Raw genomic sequence first — 22,499 nt, forward strand, 5'->3', positions numbered from 1 at the left:
GCGACAGAGCGAGACTCTGTCTCAAAAAAAAAAAAAAAGAGGAAATCCTGGAGCACCATTTGAGCGTTTTTGACTGAGCTGCTTTCTATGGCAGTTCATCTAAGGTAAGTTTAAGGTGAGAATGAAGATGAGAGGCCATTATGCTATTTTTGCTTTTGGATGGGATGGTATGTAACTCCGCTTAGGCATAGATCTTGATCCTTTGTAAGTGAGAGAGAAAAACAGATTTAATAATGAGCATCTGCCTAAGTCACTTGAATATGTATCTAAATAGGTTCATTTCCTTAAAATCTCAGCCAGGTTGGGACTTCATTTCTTCAGAAGTAAATATTGTTCTCAGTCTGTCAGAACCAGTGGACAGCAACGTCCTCAGCATTAAGATTCTCATCACCTGGCCCAATGCTGAATATATAATTAGAATTTATTAAGTTGAATAAGTGAAGTTCTGCTAGCAGTGCTAAGCAGTGGCCTTGGATATCATTGACAGGCCTGATTCATAACATAGAAAGTTGGTTAAAGGGAAAAGGGATTCATGGGAAAAAGAGGCAGCAAGGCACAAATTATGAATAGTGAATAAGAGGCACTGATGATTTTCATTGTGTGAGGTTTGCTGCCATAGTGGCTTATCTTTTGAAGCCCACAAACGTTCCTTGAGCCTTTCCTTTTGGTTTCACCTCCCCTTGCTTGGGCACTGTTTTAGAAATGATGACTGTGGCTGGGCACAGTGGCTTACACCTGTAATCCCAGCACTTTGGGAGGCCTAGGTGGGTGGATCACTTGAGGTCAGGAGTTCGAGACCAACCTGGCCAACATGGCAAAACCTTGTCTCTACTAAAAATACAAAAATTAGCAGGGCATGGTGGTACATGCCTATAATCCCAGCTACTTGGGAGGCTGAGGCACGAGAATGGCTTCAACCCTGGAGGCAGAGGTTGCAGTGAGCCGAGATTGTGCCACTGCACTCTAGCCTGGGCGACAGAGCCAGACCCCATCTCAAAAAAAAAAAAAAAAAAAAAGACGACGGCACAGCTGAGAAGCATTGAAAGCAAATACATTAATTCTGAGACACCCACACAACTGTCATAGTGGCCTGAATATTTTTGCTAGGTGATTGGCCCGAGCTAATGGTGCTGCTGTTGGCTAGCAAATACTTTTTTATTTTTCCATTTATAAGTGAAAGAGATAAACCAAGATTTATCTCTGAGTTATCACTTACTAATTGCCTTAATAATAGTTGCCTCATTTAGAAAGTTGCTTGATTGTAGCCTGCCATTAGCTCCATACCCTAATTACTACCATATTCTCTTGTAATCTTCTCCATGCTCCATAACTCATAGTTGGCATTTCTTGCAATGAACGTTACAGGAAAACCAGTGGTCTGACTCTTCTGGGTTTTTAGATGAGAGACTTAAGAGAATTCTATGGGCCGGGCGTGGTGGCTCACACCTGTGATCTCAGCACTTTGGGAGGCTGAGACGGGTGGATCATGAGTTCAGGAGTTCGAGACCAGCCTGGCCAACATAGTGAAATCCTGTCTTTACCAAAAAAATACAAAAATTAGCCGGGTGTGCTGGCACACACCTGTAGTCCCAGCTACTCAGGAAGCTGAGGCAGGAGAATTGCTTGAACCCGGGAGGCAGAGGTTGCAGTGAGCTGAGATGGCGGCATCGCACTCCAGCCTGGGTGACAGAGCAAGACTCTGTCTCAAAAAAAAAAAAGAGAGAGAGACAGAATTCTATGTAGTTGAGGAATGAATGGGCCAGTCAGATTCTGCCCTAAATAAAAGGAAGAATAACTGAGATACCAGCCATTTCCCTTATTTCTCTGACATACTTTTCTTTCTTCATAGCACCTGGAATGGATAAAAGTGGCAGTTTTTGTTTCTTCCCATGAGGTTGTGTATCTGGAATGAGAACCAGGAAATTAATCTAGACTAAGACATTTCTAAGGACCTGGAATGGCTTTGGGGAGCACCAGGAGGACCCGAAAAGAGTATTTGAGGGCCTAGAGGGACAGAAGAGTTTGCCAATAGGATTTATGAGAAACAATTGATCAGAAACAGCAGCAGAGAAACCTTTTAGATTTCTTCTGTGGAAAAGTTGAGTCTTGGTTCAAATTAAGTAAAATAAACACTGAAGAGAAATAAAAGTCTCAAATATAAAAAGTATGTTACTTATAATGTAAATTTAGGAAAACAAATGAAAGGACATCTTTAAAATTTTTTAACTATAGTGAAATATTTGTAAAACTTTTGGGCTCATCTCTAAGAATTGCTGTGATTCTGAAACTTGATAATATCTCAAATAGAGAACAGTTTCAGTGAAAAATAGCACTTGAGAATACATCAGATGTTCCCAAGAAAGAAGATCTGAGAATGGTAAAGTGCCACTGACAAATAAATTATTTACATACTTACATATTACCTTGGCAAACACAAGAGACATTCAAGTTAAAGCACGGTGCTTGAGAATACTATATTGAATGCAGTAAAGGTTGGATTTCATTCATATGTACAACAGAAACTACTTTCTTCTTCACTTCAAGATTCGGTACAACTGTTCCTGAATTCCAACTCTCCATACATCCCCATGTCAGGGTCCTTGTAGGTCGGAGCCCTTATCCAGGTAGATGAACTGCTGCCCAGTGAACGCTATGTACACAGCAATTTGAGCACCATTCTCTTTTCTGGCAGTGAGGTAAAATCGGGTCTTTTTGGAAGGGGAGAAGCCACATTGCATCTCTGCTACACACAAGATTACTCTGTCATTGCCTTTGAGTCTTTCACACTCCCTTCTTCTCAAGCATCAGTTCTTATGGAAACTTATCCCACCTGGGTCCTTTCTTGTGGGCACATCTTGCTCAATCCTTCCTCTCTTCATATTGTCCCTTTTCCTGTATTGAGTTAGGGAAAGTATGCAGGTATTCCTGTCATTCCTGACCGAGGCTGTTGTATCTGTCAAAAGAGAGAAGTAGGAGGCATTCTGAAAAATGATCACTGATGGCTTGCAGGAGCAAGAGCCAGACAGGAATTTGGAACTGGCAGCTGTCTGAGTACGTAAGACCTCCACCTCTAGACTAGCTCTTCAGTCATGGTTATCCCCTTCAGTCCATTATTCTCCAATACAATGCCCATGCCTTCTGGGGTTTTGAGCTAAGTTTTGTTTAGAAAATGTGGGGGGTTTTTTTTGCCAGTTCATTAAGGCTTTTCCCTTTGTTTTCTCCTGTTGGTGGTTCAGAGTTAAATTCAGTATGAATAAGAGAGGGAAATACACAACCCTGAATTTGGAGGAGAAAATGAAGGTTCTAAGTAGAATTGAAGCTGGACGATCACTTAAAAGTGTAATGGATGAATTTGGAATCAGTAAGTCAACATTTTATGACATTAAAAAAAATAAGAAGTTAATTCTTGACTTTGTACTGAAGCAGGACATGCCATTAGTAGGGGCTGAGAAGAGAAAGAGGACAACCGGAGCCAAATATGGTGATGTAGATGATGCGGTCTACATGTGGTACCAACAGAAACGCTCAGCCGGTGTCCCAGTAAGAGGCGTGGAGCTTCAGGCTGCTGCAGAGAGATTTGCACAGTGTTTTGGGCGAACAGATTTCAAAGCTAGCACTGGTTGGCTTTTTAGATTTCGAAATCGGCATGCAATTGGGAACCGAAAAGGATGTGGGGAACAAGTCCTAAGTTCAGTTTCTGAAAATGTTGAGCCATTTCGACAAAAACTGTCCATGATAATTAAAGAGGAGAAACTGTGTCTAGCTCAGCTATACAGTGGGGATGAAACAGACCTCTTTTGGAAGTCAATGCCAGAAAATTCTCAGGCAAGTAGGAAAGATATCTGCCTACCAGGGAAGAAAATAAACAAAGAAAGGTTGTCTGCCCTTTTATGTGCAAATGCAGACGGAACTCATAAATTAAAGTCAGTCATTATTGGAAAATCAAAACTGCCCAAAAGTGTGAAAGAGGACACAAGTACATTGCCTGTGATATATAAACCCAGTAAACATGTTTGGTTCACCAGAGAATTGTTTTCAGAATGGTTTTTTCAGAACTTTGTTCCTGAGGTCCGACATTTTCAACTTAATGTTCTAAGATTTCATGAAGAGGATGTCAGGGCATTGTTACTTCTGGACAGTTGCCCGGCTCATCCTTCCTCTGAATCCCTAACCAGTGAGGATGGTCGAATAAAATGTATGTTCTTTCCCCATAACACTTCAACCTTGATTCAACCAATGAATCAAGGTGTGATCTTGAGCTGCAAACGGCTGTATAGATGTAAGCAACTTGAAGAGAGTCTTGTAATATTTGAAGAAAGTGATGATGAGCAAGAGAAAGGAGATAAAGGAGTTTCCAAAATTAAAATCTACAATATAAAAAGTGCAGTTTTTAACTGGGCAAAAAGTTGGGATGAAGTAAAACAAATAACCATAGCAAATGCGTGGGAAAATCTTCTTTACAAAAAGGAACCTGAATATGATTTTCAAGGCTTAGAAGATGTGGATTATAGAGAAATTCTTGAAAAATGTGGGGAATTGGAAACTAAGTTGGATGATGATAGAGTGTGGTTAAATGGAGATGAAGAAAAGGGTTGTCTCCTAAAAACCAAAGGTGGAATAACAAAGGAAGTTGTTGAAAAAGGAGGAGAAGCTGAGAAGCAGACTGCTGAATTTAAATTATCTGCTGTAAGAGAGAGTTTGGACTACCTTCTTGACTTTGTTGATGCCACACCTGAGTTTCAGAGATTCCACTTCACACTGAAAGAGATGCAACAAGAAATAGTCAAGAAACAATTCCAGAGTAAAATCCATTCTAGAATTGGTAGCTTTTTGAAACCTAGGCCTCATAATATTAAGGACTCCTTCAGTGGGCCTTCAACTTCCGCTTCTAATCATTAGATTTTGTGTTTAAAGATTTCTGCCGTTACATGATGTAGGCCAGCTGTGAATTGTCATGTTTTAGCAACTGACATTATTTTGTTTATCAGTGCCCATTTATATAATGGTTATAAAATTTACAGTTTGAAAATAATACATTTATGTTTCTTTAAATTTATTTAAATAAATTTGTGTTTCATAAATTCTTCTTTTAAATTTTACATAAGGATCTGAATAATGAAGTATTGTCCCAGATTATCTAAGGTGGAATGCCTTTGAGAAAAGCATTAGTTTGTAATCATAGTATATAACAAACTGTGCTGACTAGTTCTAGTTAGCTTTAAGACAAGGATAGATTAGGTTTTCAATTTAATGGTAAAACACACTCTGCTTTCTTAACTCCGTTACTACCTATTTAGTGTTTGTTTTCCTCTTACTGTGAAAGTAACATGCTGATTATAGGGAATATATAAAAAAAGATAAAAAGCACTCAATTCTATTGACTAATGATATCCTCAACACTTTGGTGTATACCATATATTTTTTAAATAGGCAGATTACATTGTAAATAAAACCTTATCTCTTACTGTCTTAACATATTTTATGGTTTGTTATTAATAAGTTAGCATTTATTGAGTATATAGGATTGTATATATATGTTAATCTTCATAACAATGACTTCCCTTTTCACATACATAAGGAAACGGATTAAGTAACGATAAAGGTCACATAAACTAGTAAATAGCAGAGATGGGACTTAAATTCTATTTAATGCCAAAGCTCAGGCTTTTAACCATCATGCTGCACTATTTCTGAGAGTTTCCCTTAGGTCATTAAAGTCTCTTAACCTCAAATTTGATGGTTTTTTAATATTCCACCAGGGGATGTAACATACCAGTTGAACTACCAGGTCAAATAGAATGAACTTTTGAAAAAACTTCGATACACACTGTTAAATTGCTTTCACATTCCCGCCATTATTTTGAAAGTACTTCTCCCAATGCACCAATCCCAACATTGAATATTGTTATACTCTTAGTTTTTGCTAATTTTGTAACCAAAAGAATGGTATCTTTATGGTTGTTCCCTATTTAATATAAGGTGTCAGGTGAGTTGATATTTGCAAATAACAAGCTGTGTTTGGATAATTCTTACTGGCTTTCAATGTTTCATTTCTCATATATTATCTTCAAGAGTCTGTTTCTGGCCGGGCACGGTGGCTCACACCTGTAATCCCAGCACTTTGGGAGGCCGAGGTGGGCGGATCACGAGGTCAGGAGATCAAGACCATCTTGGCTAACATGGTGAAACCCCGTTTCTACTAAAAATACAAAAAATTAGCCGGGCGAGGTGGCAGGCGCCTGTAGTCACAGCTACTCGGGAGGCTGAGACAGGAAAATGGCGAGCCAAGATCGTGCCACTGCACTCCAGCTTGGGTGACAGAGCGAGACTCCGTCTCAAAAAAAAAAAAAGAATCTGTTTCTGAGATGCGTATTCTGTTACACTGGTGAATACTAGGCAATTATAGTATAAAATTAGTGACTAAATACAGTACTACTGGTGTCTACTCTTGCTCTAGTACCTTGCCATTTTCATTACTGGCTGATGTGAATTTCTTATTATTTTTTTTTTTTTTGGAGATGGAGTCTGGCTGTGTCGCCCAAGCTGGAGTGCAGTGGCACGATCTTGGCTCGCTGCAACCTCCGCCTCCCGGGTTCAAGCAATTCTGCCTCAGCTTCCTGAGTAGCTGAGATTACAGGCGCGTGCCACTACACCTGACTAATCTTTGTATTTTTAGTAGAGACGAGGTTTCACCATGTTGGTCAGGTTGGTCTTGAACTCCTGACCTCCTGATCCGCCTGCCTCAGCCTCCCAAAGTGCTGGGATTACAGGCTGAGCCACCGTGCCCGCCCTGTGAATTTTAATAAAAAGCAAATGCCCATTTTCCACGTTCGAAAATATACAAGCTATTCTTACTATCCTAAGTCAACTTCAGCGTAAAATTTATTCAAGCCTCCTCCAGACACCAACTCCCTCTGGGATTTATTCATAATTTAAGTAAAACTGGGAAGAATTTACATTCCTTTTTTTTTTTTTTTTTTTGAGACAGAGTCTTGCTCTGTCTCCTGGACTGGAGTGCAGTGGTGCGATCTCGGCTCACTGCAAGCTCCGCCTCCCAGGTTCACGCCATTCTCCTGCCTCACCCTCCCTTGTAGCTGGGACTACAGGCGCCCACCACCACGCCCGGCTAATTTTTTGTATTTTTTTTTAGTAGAGACGGGGTTTCACCGTGGTCTCGATCTTCTGACCTCGTGATCCGCCCGCCTAGGCCTCCCAAAGTGCTGGGATTACAAGCGTGAGCCACCGCGCCCGGCCTCCTTTTTTTCTCCTTTCAAATTGTAAGTGCAGTTTTCATTTAATGGAGTTCTCCTATTTTTTATTGTTCCTAGGTAGGTTTGTTGTTGCTGTAAGTGGGATCCTTTTTTATTAGTAGTGATTGCTGATATTTTCACCTTGTAAATTCAGTAGTTACCTCTTTTTTGTGTCTTGTTACCCAGAACTTGTAGAGAAAATGTATCAACATTGCCACTGGGCATCCTTTTTACATTCAGTTTAGGCTTGATCTGTGCTTTCTTGGGTTATTCAGTCTGCAGCCTGTGGAAGATGGGAGACCTTTAACATCAAGCAGCTTGACTTTTTCTTTTTTTAAGATTAGTCCATAATAACTGCAAGCTGGAGTTGGATGAGGGCAAGGGTAGTAATTACTCTTTGCTTGATGTTTTGTCTCTTTTGAAAGAGCTTCCAAGCCTGGGACAGGATGGATTGTGGAAGTGGAGGGGGATGGCAGATGAGGACTCTGGGCAGCTCTCTAGTTCCTTTTAGTTTGGGTCTTTGCATCAAACATCATCATTCTTTTTAGTGATAATAAATTCCTAGAGTGATCGAGAGTCACCCCAGTTTTCAAAAGTACTCATCGATTCCGGAAACTTCCTGTTAACTGTTTCATGTGCTAGACAATAGCATGTTGTTGGAGATTCAGCTCTGAATAACCAAGAAAATGAATGAGAACAAACCACCATGGGATGTGTAAGGGCCGGAGCCAAAGTGAGCATAGGGAGGGACTTTGAGACTTGGATAGCAGGGGAGGTGTCTGAGAGGACAGTGCGTGACTTTTAAGCTGGGCTTTAAAGTTGTGAAGCAGGGGCTCAGTCTCTGAGGTGGGCACGTGTATCTCCCAGGCAAGCTGCAAGGTCCCTGGACCGTTGCCTTGGGGGCCTCTGGCGAAGAGCAGGAAAGACAGGTTAAGGCCAGTGTCCTTGGGGGACATCCTACGATTTTAGGCGGGTCTCGGCCCACGTAGGTCTTGACCGCTCCACCTCCTGGATCTCTCCTCTCCGCTCTTCCTCCTCACTGCCCTGCCCTGGTCCAGGCCCCCTTCACCTTCTGCGTCGACTCTGCCTCTTCAGTTGCCCTGCTTTTTCTGTCCCCTCTCCATTCTTGCCCGACCCTGTACCAGAAGAGAGCGAACTAAAACAAAAAGGGGAGCCTCGGGCTTTAGACGCTTCGTGGGCCTCCCACTGTTTAAAGAAAGGCCCAGCCCCTAGGGCGGCCCCGCGCTTCCCTGGCGCCCGCTCGCACGCACCCCAGCTCGGCTCTCCCATCGCCTCGCTCGGCCCTCCGCGCCTCCCGCTAGACCGCGAGGGCCAACGGGGGAGTTTTAGAGGGTGCAGGTGCGCCACCGCTACGAGTCTAGGAGAGGAAACGCTGGCGGCTGTGCGTGCGGGAACCACCATACACCGCCCGGGCGGGAACGCTGTAAGGGAGGGGAGGAGCGGTAACTTGGGCGGCGGGGGCGTGATCGTGGCCCCAGGGGTCTGGGCACAGGTCCCGGGACGGCCGCGGGAGGAGGACCGGCCAGAGGGGAGGGAAAGGCTGGGACTGGGCGCAGGGCGGCCTTCGCCTCTGGGAGCACAGCCGACGCTGAGGGGAGCGGCAGCCCCGAGGCCCGGGGCGGCGGTTGGAGGAGGTTCGTGGGCCCGGCCGCGTGTGAGTCGATGCGGAGCAGGAGGCGTCTGCTGTGCCCAAGCCTGAAAAGGGAGTCTCTGGTTCTGCAAATCACTCTTGGGGATAGGAACTTCTCCGAGAAGTCCAGGCACTCACCCTTGTGCCGGGTGCTGGGGCCGGACTCCTCCGGGGAGGAGGAGAACTCCCTCAAGGGCAGCAGCACCTCGGGAGTGGGGAACTGGCCTCCCTGAACGGAATGGAGGGCAAGCAATTCCTCATGATGTCCAAAAACTTAAGCTGGACTTCAGAACGATACTCCTTAATGTTTTTCTTTCCGTTCTCGCTGCCTAGAGAAATATTACTCTCCTTGGAGCAGGTTGGGGATGCTTGAGAGCCACCAGATTTCTGACGGAATCTTTTGAGACATTTAAGATGTTTCTGTAGCTAATTGAGACCAGTAACATTAACTGGAAGATCAGAATTTTTTTGTGATCTGAGTCATTTTTCCTCAACCATTTTGTCGTTGTTGAACTTAACCTCGATCATTCCCAGTGCGTCTTCACTGTACCACTCAGGCAAGGTTTAGCTGCTCTTATTAAAAAGTGTATGATGGGAAGGAAATATTAACCGTCCTTTCAAGAACAGAAGTCAATTTTTAATTGGGAGTGCTTGCAAGCTAGACTGAAGAGTAAAAGAAAATATTTCAAATAAATAAATAAATAAATTTTGCTTGAATTCATCTAGCTATTCCTGAGTTCCTGACCTCCAAAATTAAGTCTCCTAGTGCTAAGAAATTTGCTAGTTGGTTTTCCTGTAACACACATTAAGACACTTTACATGACTTAGTTGTTTCAAATGCTTGTGAAACACTTAGAAAAATTACAAGTTTTAAAGCAGTGGTGATTTTGCACATTCCAAAATAGTATAGGTTAATGTAATGAATCATTCTTCTTTAAAAAGTGCTGAGTCTAGGCCGGGCGCGGTGGCTCACGCCTGTAATCCTAACACTTTGGGAGGCCGAGGCGGGCGGATCACGAGGTCAGGAGATGGAGACCATCCTGGCTAACATGGTGAAACCCCGTCTCTACTAAAAATACAAAAAATTAGCTGGGCGTGGTGGCGGGCACCTGTAGTCCCAGCTACTCGGGAGGCTGAGGCAGGAGAATGGCGTGAACCCGTGAGGCGAAGCTTGCAGTGAGCCGAGATTGCGCCACTGCACTCCAGCCTGGGGGACAGAGCGACTCCATCTCAAACAAAACAGAACAAAAAAGTGCTGAGTCTAAAACCTCAAATTTCAGATTATGGTGCTGAGACCCAAAAGTTCTTTCATTATAGCTATCAAAACTTTTAAAGTGACTTCTGATGGATTTTTCTGAAAAATTCAGTGCTTTAAAAACTCTTCCAGTCTATGTCCCACCTCTGGCTTTGTCGTCATTGCTCCCCAGCCTGACCCTGCCAGGCCTTTTCACATGGCTTAGATGTGGCACTGGTTCTCACCCACGAGCCACCCTGCTGGTTTCATGTGCTACCTTTGCTAAGGATGTGTGGCTGCTGCTCAGGGTCACTCCACATCTCCCAAGACCCCTTTGTACCCATTTGGACTTAGAGGCTAGAGGTCCTTATTGTCCCAGGGTTAGTCTCCCTGTGACATAAAAGCCACTCAAACTGTTTTGGCTTCTTTTACAAGAGCCCTAGTGGGCAAAGTATTAATGTGCAAAAGCACTAACTTGCACATCTCTTGCAGTGACCTAGTTCTCACACTGCTATAAAGATACAGAGACTGCATAATTTATAAACAAAAGAGGTTTAATTGACTCAGTTCTGTGTGGCTTGGGAGGCCTCAAGAAACTTACAATCATGGCGGAAGGCAAAGTAGGTACCTTCTTCACAAATGGCAAGAGAGAATGAGCAAGCACACAAGTGAAGGGGGAACTGCTACACTTTTAAAACCATCAGCTCTCGGGAGAATTCAGTATCAGGAGAACAGCATGGGGGAAAACCGTCCCCGTGATCCAAGCACTTCCCACCAGGTCCCTCCCTCAACACATGGGGATAACAATTAGAGATGAGATTTGGGTGGGGACACAGAGCCAAACTGTACCAGACCTCATGGGGGCCTGCAGTAAGGGAATCAGACCTACTCTCTCAAACATGAGTACAAGGGAAGCAGATGTCATCAGTCCCTGAAATTCCTGCCAGTGTGGTCTTCAGTGACCTCAGTCAGTGTTAGGTGCTTAGAAGGAAAATCTTTTGGATCATCTGTGGACAGTTGGCACAAATACAGTACTTTCTTACATGCCAGGCATAGTGCTGCTTTATGTAGTTATTTTCTGTGATGTCATCTCATTAAAACAGGCCAAGAACAGCTAAGCATGTGAAGTTTACTAGACGGGGAACTAGACTGAGGATTGAGTGAAGCGTTCCACTGGAATGCCTTTTTAGAGCAAATACCTGAGAGTCATTTTCTAGCTTCAAGCTGCAGTGTTCCAAGTATGAGCAGCACCAGTTGGACCACATCATAAGATCTGTGTGGGTGATGTTACCAAGGGAGGGAGAGTAGATGGAAGGGGCGCTTTCCAGTCTCTGTCCACATAAACTGCCATCTTAACCAGAGTGCTTTGTAGGAACACCAGCTTTACATTCCATCTAATTCATGACTCAGCAGCTTGGCTGGCCCTGTACTGCTCCACTGGAGTGTGGTCCTTCTCCTACCACTGTTGATCCTACTCTGATCTCTCTAATCCTAACCCTCCACTTCCCTGCCCTCAACCCCCACATCACCACTGCCCTCCTCTTGTGAACAAGCTGATTAAGAGGAAGTTACAGAAATGAGAAATAGTGAGATATTAAAAAACTGGCTCAGACAACCAAAGAAAAACTCATACTAAACTGAGGCAGGGCTGAGAGGAGCAATGGAGCGCAGTTTCCATAACTTCAAGTTGCTATATCCATCAGCCTGTTCCCAAAGGACTGTTTCTTCATCTTTTTCACCCAAAGAACAGCTGGATACCTTCCTCCAGGGCCGTATCCTGAGGTGTTTTCCTGGCATCCGATTTCCTACTCTTAGAATACTCCCCCGTTTCCCACAGATACACACTACTAGAATTCCTATTTCTGATATGCCATTCTAAAACGTAATACTAGTAATTCCAGCACTTTGAGAGGCCAAGATGGGAAGAACGCTTGAGCTTGGGAACTCAAGACCAGCCTGGGCAAATAGTGAGACCCCGTCTCTACCAAAAAATAAATATAGTGCTTTCCCTTAATAATTGTGCCATCTCCTATATCTTCCTACCATTAATAATCAATAACTCAGTTATATTGGGACCATCTTAGCTTCCACCCTGGAAATCAGTTGCAAGACCAAAAATATCCTGTTCTCTAAGAGTCAGATCTTCCTCAGCTACTGAAAAAGAATGTAAACATTCTAAACAAAGAATTTTAAACATTTTTACTGCTATAGACCACAGAAGGAAAGAATACTTTCTAGAGACCCTATGACAGCATCACCCCAGCAGCCATTTGGCTTGACCCTTTGTTACCACATGGCAGTCCCAGCCTGGGGGCTGCCAGGCCCTCACCTACCTCTGCCTGTCTGCTGCCTCCTTTGTCAGAATTTTCCTGACCAACCCAGTAAGTCTATGAGAAAGCAGGGCCTCTGCCCGAGGCAGAGGGGAGACAGATCAACACTCGTGCGTCTAGACAGAGGCTTTCAATGAAGACTCACACACATTTATGTTTCCTGAAGATATTTATTCCCATCCAAACATTTTCAACAGGGAAAGACACAATCCCCAATTTCCCCCTAGGATTCACATTTTCAATTTTCCAGGGAATCTCTCTTTCCTTGAATGCTCTTGTTCCTCTGGGGTCAGGAACAAGACTCCAGAGCTCTTTATTTTTCTCACACAGGTGTGGAATCTCATTCTCCACAAAGGGTTACCAGACACCTACTTCCTCTGCCAATTCCTGGGCTGACCTGCAAATTCCACCTTATTATTGCCCTTAGGCCTCTAGTTCCTTTTTGTCTGAGGTCACATTTACATGTGTGATCGGCCAATGGGCACTCCTGTTTGGCCATCGTAGGGCACATGGTGGCTTGATCTGGACTGCCCATGGCTTCCCACTTGGGGCCTTCGGGACAGCTGCAACTCACAACCAGTCTTTTGTTGACCTTCAGCTGATTTCCCAGCACACTTGACCCCTCTTCTTTGGTCTCAGGGGCCCCAGAAGCCCAAATACTCCTACTGAATGTCCCAAATGAGGAAGAAGTATCAAAAACATCACATGGATTCCCAAAGTTGTTAAGGTAAACTGGACAGTCAGGCACCCAAATCACACCTTGGCTTTCGAAAGACCAAGAGGGTAGGAGCACCCTGGGGCAGGGTGGACTTAACAGAGAATTCCACCCTGAGGTCACCTCAGAGACTTGCCATCCTTTCTCATGCAGACAGAACTCCTTTTCAGTTTTATGCCAATCCTCTGCTGCCTCTGCACCTCCCTCACAATGAGCCCCCATTACCTGAAGAATGCAGAGGTCATTTGGTCAGCTGGGCAGGGAATACCAGCTCTTGCCAACAGGCTCCTCTGAATATGCCACCTCACCTGGGGCAAAGAGAAACCCCACTGGTACTAACCTGTGTGAGTTCTCTGATGACTCATAAGACGGGAACTCCGAGAGAAGCTTTCTCCACATTCAGGACATTTATAGGGTCTCTCTCCCGTATGCGTTCTCAGGTGGCGAATCCGATTGGAGCTGTGGGAGAAACTGTCTCCACACTCATGACAGGTATAGGGTTTTTCTCCTGTGTGGATTCTCTGGTGCCTGATTAAATTGGATCTATGAGAGAAGTTTTCCCCACAAAGGGTACATTTATACGGTTTCTCTCCTGTGTGTGTTCTCTGATGTCTGGTGAGGTGCATGCCCTGCCGGAAGCTTTTCCCACAAGTCAGACATTCAAAGAGCTTCTTCTCTGCCTTGTGGGCTCCATGGTTTGTAAGAAAGGGGGTGCTGTCACTCACAGCTTCCCCACACTCAGAGAAGGGGTAAAGTCTCTCTCTCTCATGAGTTCTTTCGTGAATGACGAGGTGTGAACTCCGAGAGAAACTTTTCCCACACTCAGGACACTTATAAGGTCGCTCTCCAGTGTGAATTCTCTGGTGCCGAAGGAGGTTGGAACTGTGAGCAAAGATCTCCCCACACTCAGGGCACTTGTAGGGCTTCTCCCCTGTGTGTGTTCTCTGGTGCCTGTGGAGGTTGGAGTTGCAGGAGAAACATTTTCCGCAAATGTTGCACTGATAGGGCTTCTCACCCGTGTGGGTGCGCTGGTGGCGAGTCAGATGGGTGTTCTGACTGAAGCATTTCCCACATTCAAGGCACTTGTGGGCCTCCTCTCCCAGGTGTGCTCTGTGTAGTGACAGGAAACGTGGGTTCCCACCAAAGATTTCACTGCAGTCCATACCCATACACAGTCTTTCAGCGGCGTGTATTCTCTGGTGCCTAATTAGGTTTGAGTTATTAGAGAAATTTTTGCCACACAAGGGACATAAATGGAGTTTCTTCGGCTGCAGTTCCTTCGGTCGCCCCAGTTCTCTGCCACTTGAGGCTCCTGCCAAGGCCTGCTCCGTTCCACCCTCTGGGGGAGGCGCCCAATCCCCTTGTGGCCGGTCACGATGTCTTCCCAGCTCAGGACTCCAGGGCACCTCCCCTCGGGCCTGGTCAGGAAGCAGCACCTGAGGGTGGGTGTTCTCAGAGGACACAGACAGAACACCTTCCAGGTTCTCAAATTTCTCTTCTCCTGGTAGAGAGACAGAAACCAAACCCGTACATTATTTCTATGCTGGGGAAAAGAAAATCCCACCTGTCTGCTGCTGCCTGTTAGGTCAGCAGCCCAGAAGTGCTACTTCTACCTCAGTCTCCCATCCTCTCCTAAAGGTAAAGCACTCTGGAGAAGCATCAGGATAAAGGGTCGGGCCACTGGTCAAGGAATCAGAGCCAAGACCAGTCTTAGAATTTTCCTTTCCAGCTGAGCCTCTTGCTCTGCCCTTCAGGAATGGGTGGGATGGAGCAGGGCTGAGACTAGGGTGGGACAAGTGAGCTAAAGAGTAAGGGCCTCCTTGAACTCTACACCCTGGGTTCCTCACTCGCCTCACTGGGATGAAGAATGGCAGGGACAAAGGATGTAATGTACCTCTCTGGCGGCAGCTGTGCTGGGCCGGCCCTGCACCCAAATCCTCAAATGCCTTACTCTGCAGGGTGCGGTGGCTCACACTTGTAATCCCAGCACCTTGGGAGGCCGAGGTGGGTAGATCACCTGAGGTCAGGGAGACCAGCCTGACCAATATGGAGAAACCCCGACTCTACTAAAAATACAAAAAATTAGCCGGGCGTGGTGGCACATGCCTGTAATCCCAGCTACTCGGGAGGCTGAGGCAGGAGGATCGCTTGAACCCGGGAAGCGGAGATTGCGGTGAGGTGAGATCACACCATTGCACTCCAGCCTGGGCAACAAGAGTGACACTCCATCTCAAAACAAAACAAAACAAAACGAATGCCTCACTCTTAACTGTGAGAGCCTTGCTGCTTGCTGGGCAGGCTGCTCATCTTCATTCCTTACCTGGAGCTGGACCTCTGGGGCTCAGGCCCTCCTTGCAGCTCTGGACACTGGGATCCCATAGCTTTCCTCCTTGTCCCACCTGGGTGCCTGGGACCTCCTGACTGGGAATGTGAGACTCTGTTCACAAGGAAAGAAACAGATTTCTGTACTGCCACTTTCCTCTACCAGGGTAGGGAAACAATCTTGTTCCCTGCCCTCAGTGGATAAATACAGAATGCTCCATAAATCTGACAGCAGTTACTTGGAATATACACAAGCTGTTCCCAGTGGATACCTCTAGAGAAAGAAATTAGGGGAGGGAGACTATTGGTTTTTTTTTTTTTTTTTTTTTGAGACAGAGTCTTACTCTGTCCCCCAGGCTGGAGTGCAGTGGCACGATCTCGGCTCACTGCAACCTCTGCCTCCCGGGTTCAAGCGATTCTACTGCCTCAGCCTCCCAAGTAGCTGGGATTACAGGCGTGCACCACCACACCCGGCTAATTTTTGTATTTTTAGTAGAGATGGAGTTTCACTATGTTGGCCAGGCTGGTCTCGAACTCCTGACTTCAAGTGATCTGCCTGCCTCGGCCTCCCAAAGTGCTGGGATTACAGGTGTGAGCCACTGCGCCCACCAATTTTTTTTTTTTTTTAACATATTCATGGTACTTGGAATGTTTTTTTGCAATGAGAATATACACTACTGTAATTAAAACAACTATAAAATGAACATGGTCAGTTCCTTGAATAATCCATTTAATATCATAAAAGAGCCTTGTCTCTACATATAAATAAAAAATAGAACTAAATTTGAACGGGCAACTCCAGGGAAAGAAAATATAATAGACGATCAGAGAAGGACCCAGGGCTCTAAGAGGACCATGAGATTAAAACCCACAAGTGCCATTTCTATGCTGTGCCAAAAAGAAAAACAAAAACCTCCACCTCCAGCAAACATGGACTCCAACAGAAGTTTAATTCCAACAAGCTGTAATCTGATCTCTTATTTAGCATCTCTCACTAAAAGGGCCATGTTCAACTTTGGACATCACAGCAGTGAAATGTAATATGGAAACTGGTACAGTGGCACACTTCCTGACTGAGGCAGGAAGAATGCTTGAGCCCTCAAGTTCGAGAGCAGCCTGGGCAACAGAGTGAGACTTACCTCAAAACAAAAAAAAACAAGGCCGGGTGCGGTGGCTCACGCCTGTAATTCCAGCACTTTGGGAGGTGGGTGGATCACCTGAGGTCAGGAGTTCAAGAGGAGCCTGACCAACATGGAGAAATCCTGTCTCTACTAAAAATACAGAAAATTAGCCAGGCATGTTGGCGCATGCCTGTAATCCCAGCTACTGGGGAGGCTGAGGCAGGAGACTCACTGCAACCCGGGAGGCAGAGGTTGCGGTCAGCCGTGAGCCGAGATTGCATTGCGTTTGCAGAATTAGTGTCAACAAATGTATAGTTGTGATATTTTTAGGCAAACCTGATATATGGAAACAATGTGCAGTGTGTCTTTTTTGTTTGTTTTGAAACAGAGTCTCACTCTGTCACCTAGGTTGAGGTGCAGTGGCATCACCATAGCTCACTGCAGCCTTGACCTACTGGGCTCAGGTGATTCTCCCCTCAGCCTCCTGAGTAACTGGGAGTACCACCACCACACCAGTGAGTCTTTCAGCTGGTGTGTTTCAACATAGTCCAACGAAGTCCTTACCCAATCATAATGTACACACAGTCTTGTTTTATGTTAAGACTTCCCCCAACTTTTTATTAAAAGAATTCTCATACATACAGAAAAGCTGAGGGAATTGTACAATAAAAACTAGCATATCCTCCACCTAAATCCAACTATGTGTCAGTCTGTCATATTCCACAGGCATAATTTTAAAACTCTGAGTAACAGTACAAGACATAGGTGCATCCTAATTTATGATTTAGCCTACTTTGGAGCTATACATTGTTTCCAAATTCCCACAAGACCCTCCCCACTTTCTGAATTTTTATGGGCTGCGAGAGATGATAGGCTGGAATGTTGATCCTACTACTCCTGAAATTGTTGTCTTTGGGGACGAGCCTAGAAACACTAATGGGGCCAGGCGCGGTGGCTCACGCTTGTAATCCCAGCACTTTGGGAGGCCGAGGCGGGCGGATCACGAGGTCAGGAGATCGAGACCACAGTGAGACCACGGTGAAACCCCGTCTCTAGTAAAAATACAAAAAATTAGCCGGGCATGGTGGCGGGTGCCTGTAGTCCCAGCTACTCGGAGAGGCTGAGGCAGGAGAATAGCATGAACCCCAGAGGCGGAGCTTGCAGTGAGCCGAGATTGCGCCACTGCACTCCAGCCTGGGAGACAGAGCGAGACTCCGTTTAAAAAAAGAAAAAAAAAGAAAAAAAAAGAAACACTAACGTAACACAGGAAACACTGGCGAGCTCATTAAGAATAAGCATCTCAAAATTGCAAGGAATCAACCATTTAGAGCCCCCCCCAGCATCCTAGGGACACTACGTGTGTGATGCTGGCATGTTGTCACTGCATTGGATTTGCTCTGCTCTAGGAAGTCCATATGGCTCAGACTCGCCTTAGGCTCTGGCAGCTGGGCCTCCAGTCCAGGGCTGCCTGTGCCAACTGTGCCACTTGGCAGATACATGACTCTCGTACAGGGGACTTTAGACAAAGGGAAGTCTCCTGTAGAGGCTTCTTGGCAAAACTCATAGTCTGTGTCCAGGAGGTGAATGAATAATGGGCAAGACCCTGGTCAGAAATGGCGCAGTCATCATCCCTGGAAAAGAAGTCCTTACCCAGTGAGTCCACATTCTCATAACTCTCCTGCACCGTGTCCCTGGAGAGGACCCTCTTACTAGGATCCTGATGCCCCCACTCCTCCTGGGAGATGTACATTGCCACGTCCTCTAAGCTCTCAGGCAACTGAAACAGCACAAGATCTCCTTTAGCCCCTGATGCACCAAGAACAATTCAAGCAGAGTCATGGGTTAAAGGGGCAAAATCCAGGGATGCCAAGCACACGTCATGGGGGAAGAAGGGTGTCAGGCCTACAAGTGAGGCGTGAAATAGACAAAGCAGTCGGGGAGATGCTGTGGTAAGGGAGAAAGGACCTTCCACATGGAGAACCCCCCACCCCCAACACTCAGGGGAGGAAGGGTGCTGGGGGGAGACAATGGAAACTTCCACATCACCTGGGGCCCAGTCATCTCCTTGTCTTCCACGTTCCCTTCAGGAGGAAAAAGAGAAAGCCAGGGAGCAGAGAATGCTGAAGGTGACAGAAATTATAATGAGAAATGGCATTCCTAACTCTTGGCAACCCAAGGATTATTAAAACACAGTATCCATTCCCCAACACCCAGTCTCTGCTTTTGGGGATGACGCTAAACTGCACAGAGGCCTAATAAGCTGATATCCAAAATGACAGGGTGAGAGGGAAGGAATACCAAGAGTCGCACTCCAAACCCTGCATCATTCAAGTGGTTCTAAATCGCCTCTGTTATGCATAAAAAAGGGCTCTACTGAGACTCCCTTCCCTTCTTCCCCCAGCCCAAGGAGAACCCACACCACCAACTGCAGGTCTTCCATTCTACAGGTGACAACCTGAACTTCAGAAATTCCTTCTCCTTCGCACCAGTGCTACATCCTGCTAGTGTCGGGGGCAACCCCCAAGCCCCTCCTCCCTCCCACCTGCCCAGATAACTGTGCCTCACCCCTCTCCTTTACAGCCTGGGGGTCCCTTTGGGGGCTGGGGCCTAGCAGCTCCTGCAGCCTGGGGCCAGGGCTTCGCTCAGTCTCCATTGGCTCCAGCTTGAAGCTCGGTGACTCTCGTGCTGTTTCCAGAGGCAAAGGCTCCTCCAAAAGCACTTCTGTTCCCCGCCCATGGTTTGTGACCTGGGAACCAACCCACATCACTGATCATCACAACAGGGCCCAAGAGGAAGGGAAATTACTATAGGATACTGAGAGCAAGCCTTCAACAGAGAACCTCAGGCGATCCCTTTGGGCCCAGGCAACAGAAAAATGCTTTACACTAAAGGCTTTTGTGATCCCATGTGCAGGGGGAGGGGTTAGGGAAAGGGCCCACTCCCAGAGCACACCTTCCCCACACAGCTCTTAAGATACACCTCGCTCCCTTTTGCTCTTCCCACCTTTTCTAGGTGCTTCTATTCCTCACTATAGGATAAGCTAAACTGGGGTAGCCCTGGGGGCCAATAACCTCAGGGCCTCGGTGCCAAATTATCTTTCAAAGTTCACAATTAACGGAGGCCCAGCTTTGCAGAGAAGACCAGACCGTGGACCCTAATGTAACAACAGCTAACAAGTACTAAGCACTCATTATAAGCTAGTAGTGCTCACAGCTTTACATGCTGCTCTCCCTCTAAGCCCTAGAAATATGTTAATATCATTTTACGAATAGGAAAACAGGCCGAAAGAGATCAAGTAACTTGCCGAAGTAACAAAGCTAGTACTAGCAGATTGAGGATTTGAACGCTGGCAATCTAACTCCACGGCTAACACTAACTGTTGCAGGGACACTGCCTCCGCGTGGAAACAGGGCACTCTTCACTGCTTTCGTTCATTTGGGGAAAATCTGGAGGATGAGTGTTCCAGGTTAAATCACAAGTCCTCTTCCCCAGGTAAGGTCTACTCAGGGCAATTTACTTGAATTCGACCGAGGGCGCAATGTCCCAGTGCTCAGGGCTAAACAAACCACAGATAAAACAGCTCTTTCTCTCCCTCACCTGTTGTCTCGGTCTCCCAAGCTCTCTCTGCATATCCTCCACAAGGGTCACCGCTTCTTCGCCGCTCTCCGGATGCAGCTCCTGCACCCTGCTCTGGATCTCCTGGGGCAGGATGGTCAGGAACTGCTCCAGCACCAGCAGCTCCAAGATCTGCTCCTTCGTGCGCATCTCAGGCCGTAGCCACCCATGGCAAAGTTCTTGGAGCCGGCTGAGGGCTTCCCGGGGACCAGCTGCCTCTTGGAAGCGGAACCGTCTGAAGCGCAAGTGGGAAGCCTCGGGGCTCGGCCCTGGGTCAGGCGGGGGCAGCTCCTGGCTCCAGGCGCAGTCCTCCTCCAGCTTCACTATCAGGAGCCCTTCCCGTTCCTGGGAGCCCGGGCCCGACGCCATCGTCAGGTCTCCAGAGCGCCTTAGCCCGAAACCAGCCGTGCGCGACTACGAAGGCGCCCTGAACCCATGTAAGGATGGACTGCGCCAGCAGGAGCCCGGGGCCGGGGGCTCCCAATCCAGGCCGAGGAGTCCCGCTCCAGCCCAGGCGCGGCCGGCTCCGGCGCCTAGGCCTCAGTCGGTACCAGGCGCCGCCACACCGGCCCCGTGGTCCATCTGGGCCAGGACTTCCCCGACACAGGAACCGAGCGCCACGCTTCTCACCCTACAGAGAACCCACGCAAGACTCAGACCTCTGCTCCCACGCCGGAAGTCTCAGCGCGCGAGTTAGGCGTCCACAAACCCACGGCGCCTGCTCGTGACCAACTTCCGGGTCACGTTTTGCAAACCCAGCGCCCATTAGGTCAGGTTTCGCCACACACTCACCACCTACCAATGAGAAGGGAAGATTTGCCTGCGGGGGCGGGACGAGCGAGGGACCAATTGGAGACGAGAGGCGGGACCACGGAGCGCGTCCTGAAATTCTGGGAGTGACTGGGGGCAGGGCAGCTGGATCCAAGCGAACAAAACAAAAAACCTAAGGCGGTTGTGACTGGCGGGCAACCTGGGTTAGAAGTACTCCGGAGCGCTTGGGAAAACGCAGATCCCAGGGCCACGCGCTCTCCAGTGCGTCAGTGTCGGGGTGAGACCCAGAAATCTGAATTGTTAATAAGCCTCCCCCGATGAATCCTTCTCCAAGCCAGGCCCCACCCGCTTCGGCTACTCTGGGCTGGCTGAAGATGGTCCCCCTCGCCCCTGCGGCCTCGTCGGCTCCGGAAGCCGGGGGCTCCTCGGCATCTCCGGGAGGCCAGGGAGATAGCCGCCCGCCCAGTCAGTGGCGCCACGTGGCCTGCGGCGCGGGGCCTGCTGGGAGATGCAGTCCGCGGCGCGGCCTCGCGACTGCGCGTGCGCCCTGGGCGAGCGCCCAAGAGTCGGGCGATCCTGAAACCCCGAGTACCGCGGAGAACCCTGCTGGGCTTTGGGCTCGCTTCTGCAGCTGGACGTCCCAGAGGAGCGCTCGGGTCCGGGCTCGCGGCACGTGCTTCCGATTTTAGACCAGATTTTAAATCTACCCGAGACGTGCGGCACCTGCAGTTCATTCTCCAATTTTCAGTCTCTTGCCCAGCCCTGCAAGGGCGGGATCTGCCTCCAGCTCCGCCGTGGACTTTGATAGTTGGGGGCGAGTGGCAGGAGGGCCGCAGGGCCGATTCCCTATTGGGCGCGGTTGTGGGCTTTGTGTCGGTGAGCGGGGCTGCCCCGCTGTGAGGCGGCCCAGGTCCTCTGGGCCGTGAGATCCGCAAATGGAAGCGTCCTGGGATTGAATCTGACAATCAGTTACCGTGTATTGAGCGCTTATATGCAGATCGATGCTGAAAACACGTTTGTATGAAGCAGATGCTATTAGCAGCCCCTTCCTACAGGTGGTGGCACTGAAGTCATTTGCTTGAGTCACACAGCTAGTCTGTCGCCAAAGGTGAGGCTACCATGATAGTAGAGGATAATATGGGATTAAAGAGGTCAGTTTGGGATGACTAAGTGGAAAGAGTACTGATATTTTAGTTTTTTTCTTTTTTTTTTTTCCGAGACGGAGTTTCGCTCTGTTTGCCCAGGCTGGAGTGCAATGGCGCAGTCTCGGCTCACTGCAACCTCCCCCTCCCGGGTTCAAGCGATTCTCCTGCCTCAGCCTCCTGAGTAACCGGGATTACAAGCGCCCGCCACTACGCCTGGCTAATTTTTGTATTTTTAGTACAGACGGGGTTTCACCATGTTGGCCAGGCTGGTCTCGAATTCCTGACCTCGAGTGATCTGCCCGCCTTAGCCTCCCACTGTGCTGGGATTACACGCGTAACAGGCGT

At 47.4% G+C, this 22,499-nt stretch overlaps 2 protein-coding genes across 3 annotated transcripts; one reads left to right on the top strand and one right to left on the bottom strand.

Annotated features, from left to right (window-relative positions):
- The first annotated feature begins 1,711 nt into the window (after positions 1-1,711).
- On the top strand, positions 1,712-5,032 carry TIGD7 (tigger transposable element derived 7). The gene has a single exon (XM_030797870.1). It carries the CDS (start codon positions 3,250-3,252, stop codon positions 4,897-4,899), a length of 1,650 nt encoding a protein of 549 aa, XP_030653730.1. The 5' UTR covers positions 1,712-3,249; the 3' UTR covers positions 4,900-5,032.
- A 7,583-nt stretch (positions 5,033-12,615) lies between these two features.
- ZNF263 (zinc finger protein 263) lies at positions 12,616-21,037 on the bottom strand. Of its 2 annotated transcripts, XM_003269201.4 has the most exons (6): positions 20,221-21,037; positions 19,189-19,369; positions 18,670-18,743; positions 18,274-18,400; positions 15,501-15,617; positions 12,616-14,681 (listed from the first exon to the last, which is right to left on the bottom strand). In XM_003269201.4, exons 1-6 carry the CDS (start codon positions 20,605-20,607, stop codon positions 13,516-13,518), a joined length of 2,052 nt encoding a protein of 683 aa, XP_003269249.1. In that variant the 5' UTR covers positions 20,608-21,037; the 3' UTR covers positions 12,616-13,515. The 2 variants fall into 2 exon arrangements, with proteins under 2 accessions (XP_003269249.1, XP_030653732.1); XM_030797872.1 differs by lacking the exons at positions 18,670-18,743; positions 19,189-19,369.
- Positions 21,038-22,499: the final 1,462 nt, after the last annotated feature.

Source organism: Nomascus leucogenys, chromosome 18 (assembly GCF_006542625.1).
Source record: "Nomascus leucogenys isolate Asia chromosome 18, Asia_NLE_v1, whole genome shotgun sequence".
NCBI lineage: Eukaryota > Metazoa > Chordata > Mammalia > Primates > Hylobatidae > Nomascus > Nomascus leucogenys.

What these genes read in the sequence shown, in the direction of transcription:
- TIGD7 (XM_030797870.1), top strand. Translation starts at nt 3,250, where the DNA reads ATGAATAAGAGAGGGAAATACACAACCCTGAATTTGGAGGAGAAAATG.
- ZNF263 (XM_003269201.4), bottom strand. Translation starts at nt 20,607, where the DNA reads ATGGCGTCGGGCCCGGGCTCCCAGGAACGGGAAGGGCTCCTGATAGTG. An exon ending in CCAGGCTGTAAAGGAGAGGG is followed by an intron (nt 18,744 to 19,188) that starts GTGAGGCACAGT and finishes TGTCACCTTCAG; the next exon opens with CATTCTCTGCTCCCTGGCTT. An exon ending in TGAGAATGTGGACTCACTGG is followed by an intron (nt 15,618 to 18,273) that starts GTAAGGACTTCT and finishes CCTTGTGAACAG; the next exon opens with AGTCTCACATTCCCAGTCAG.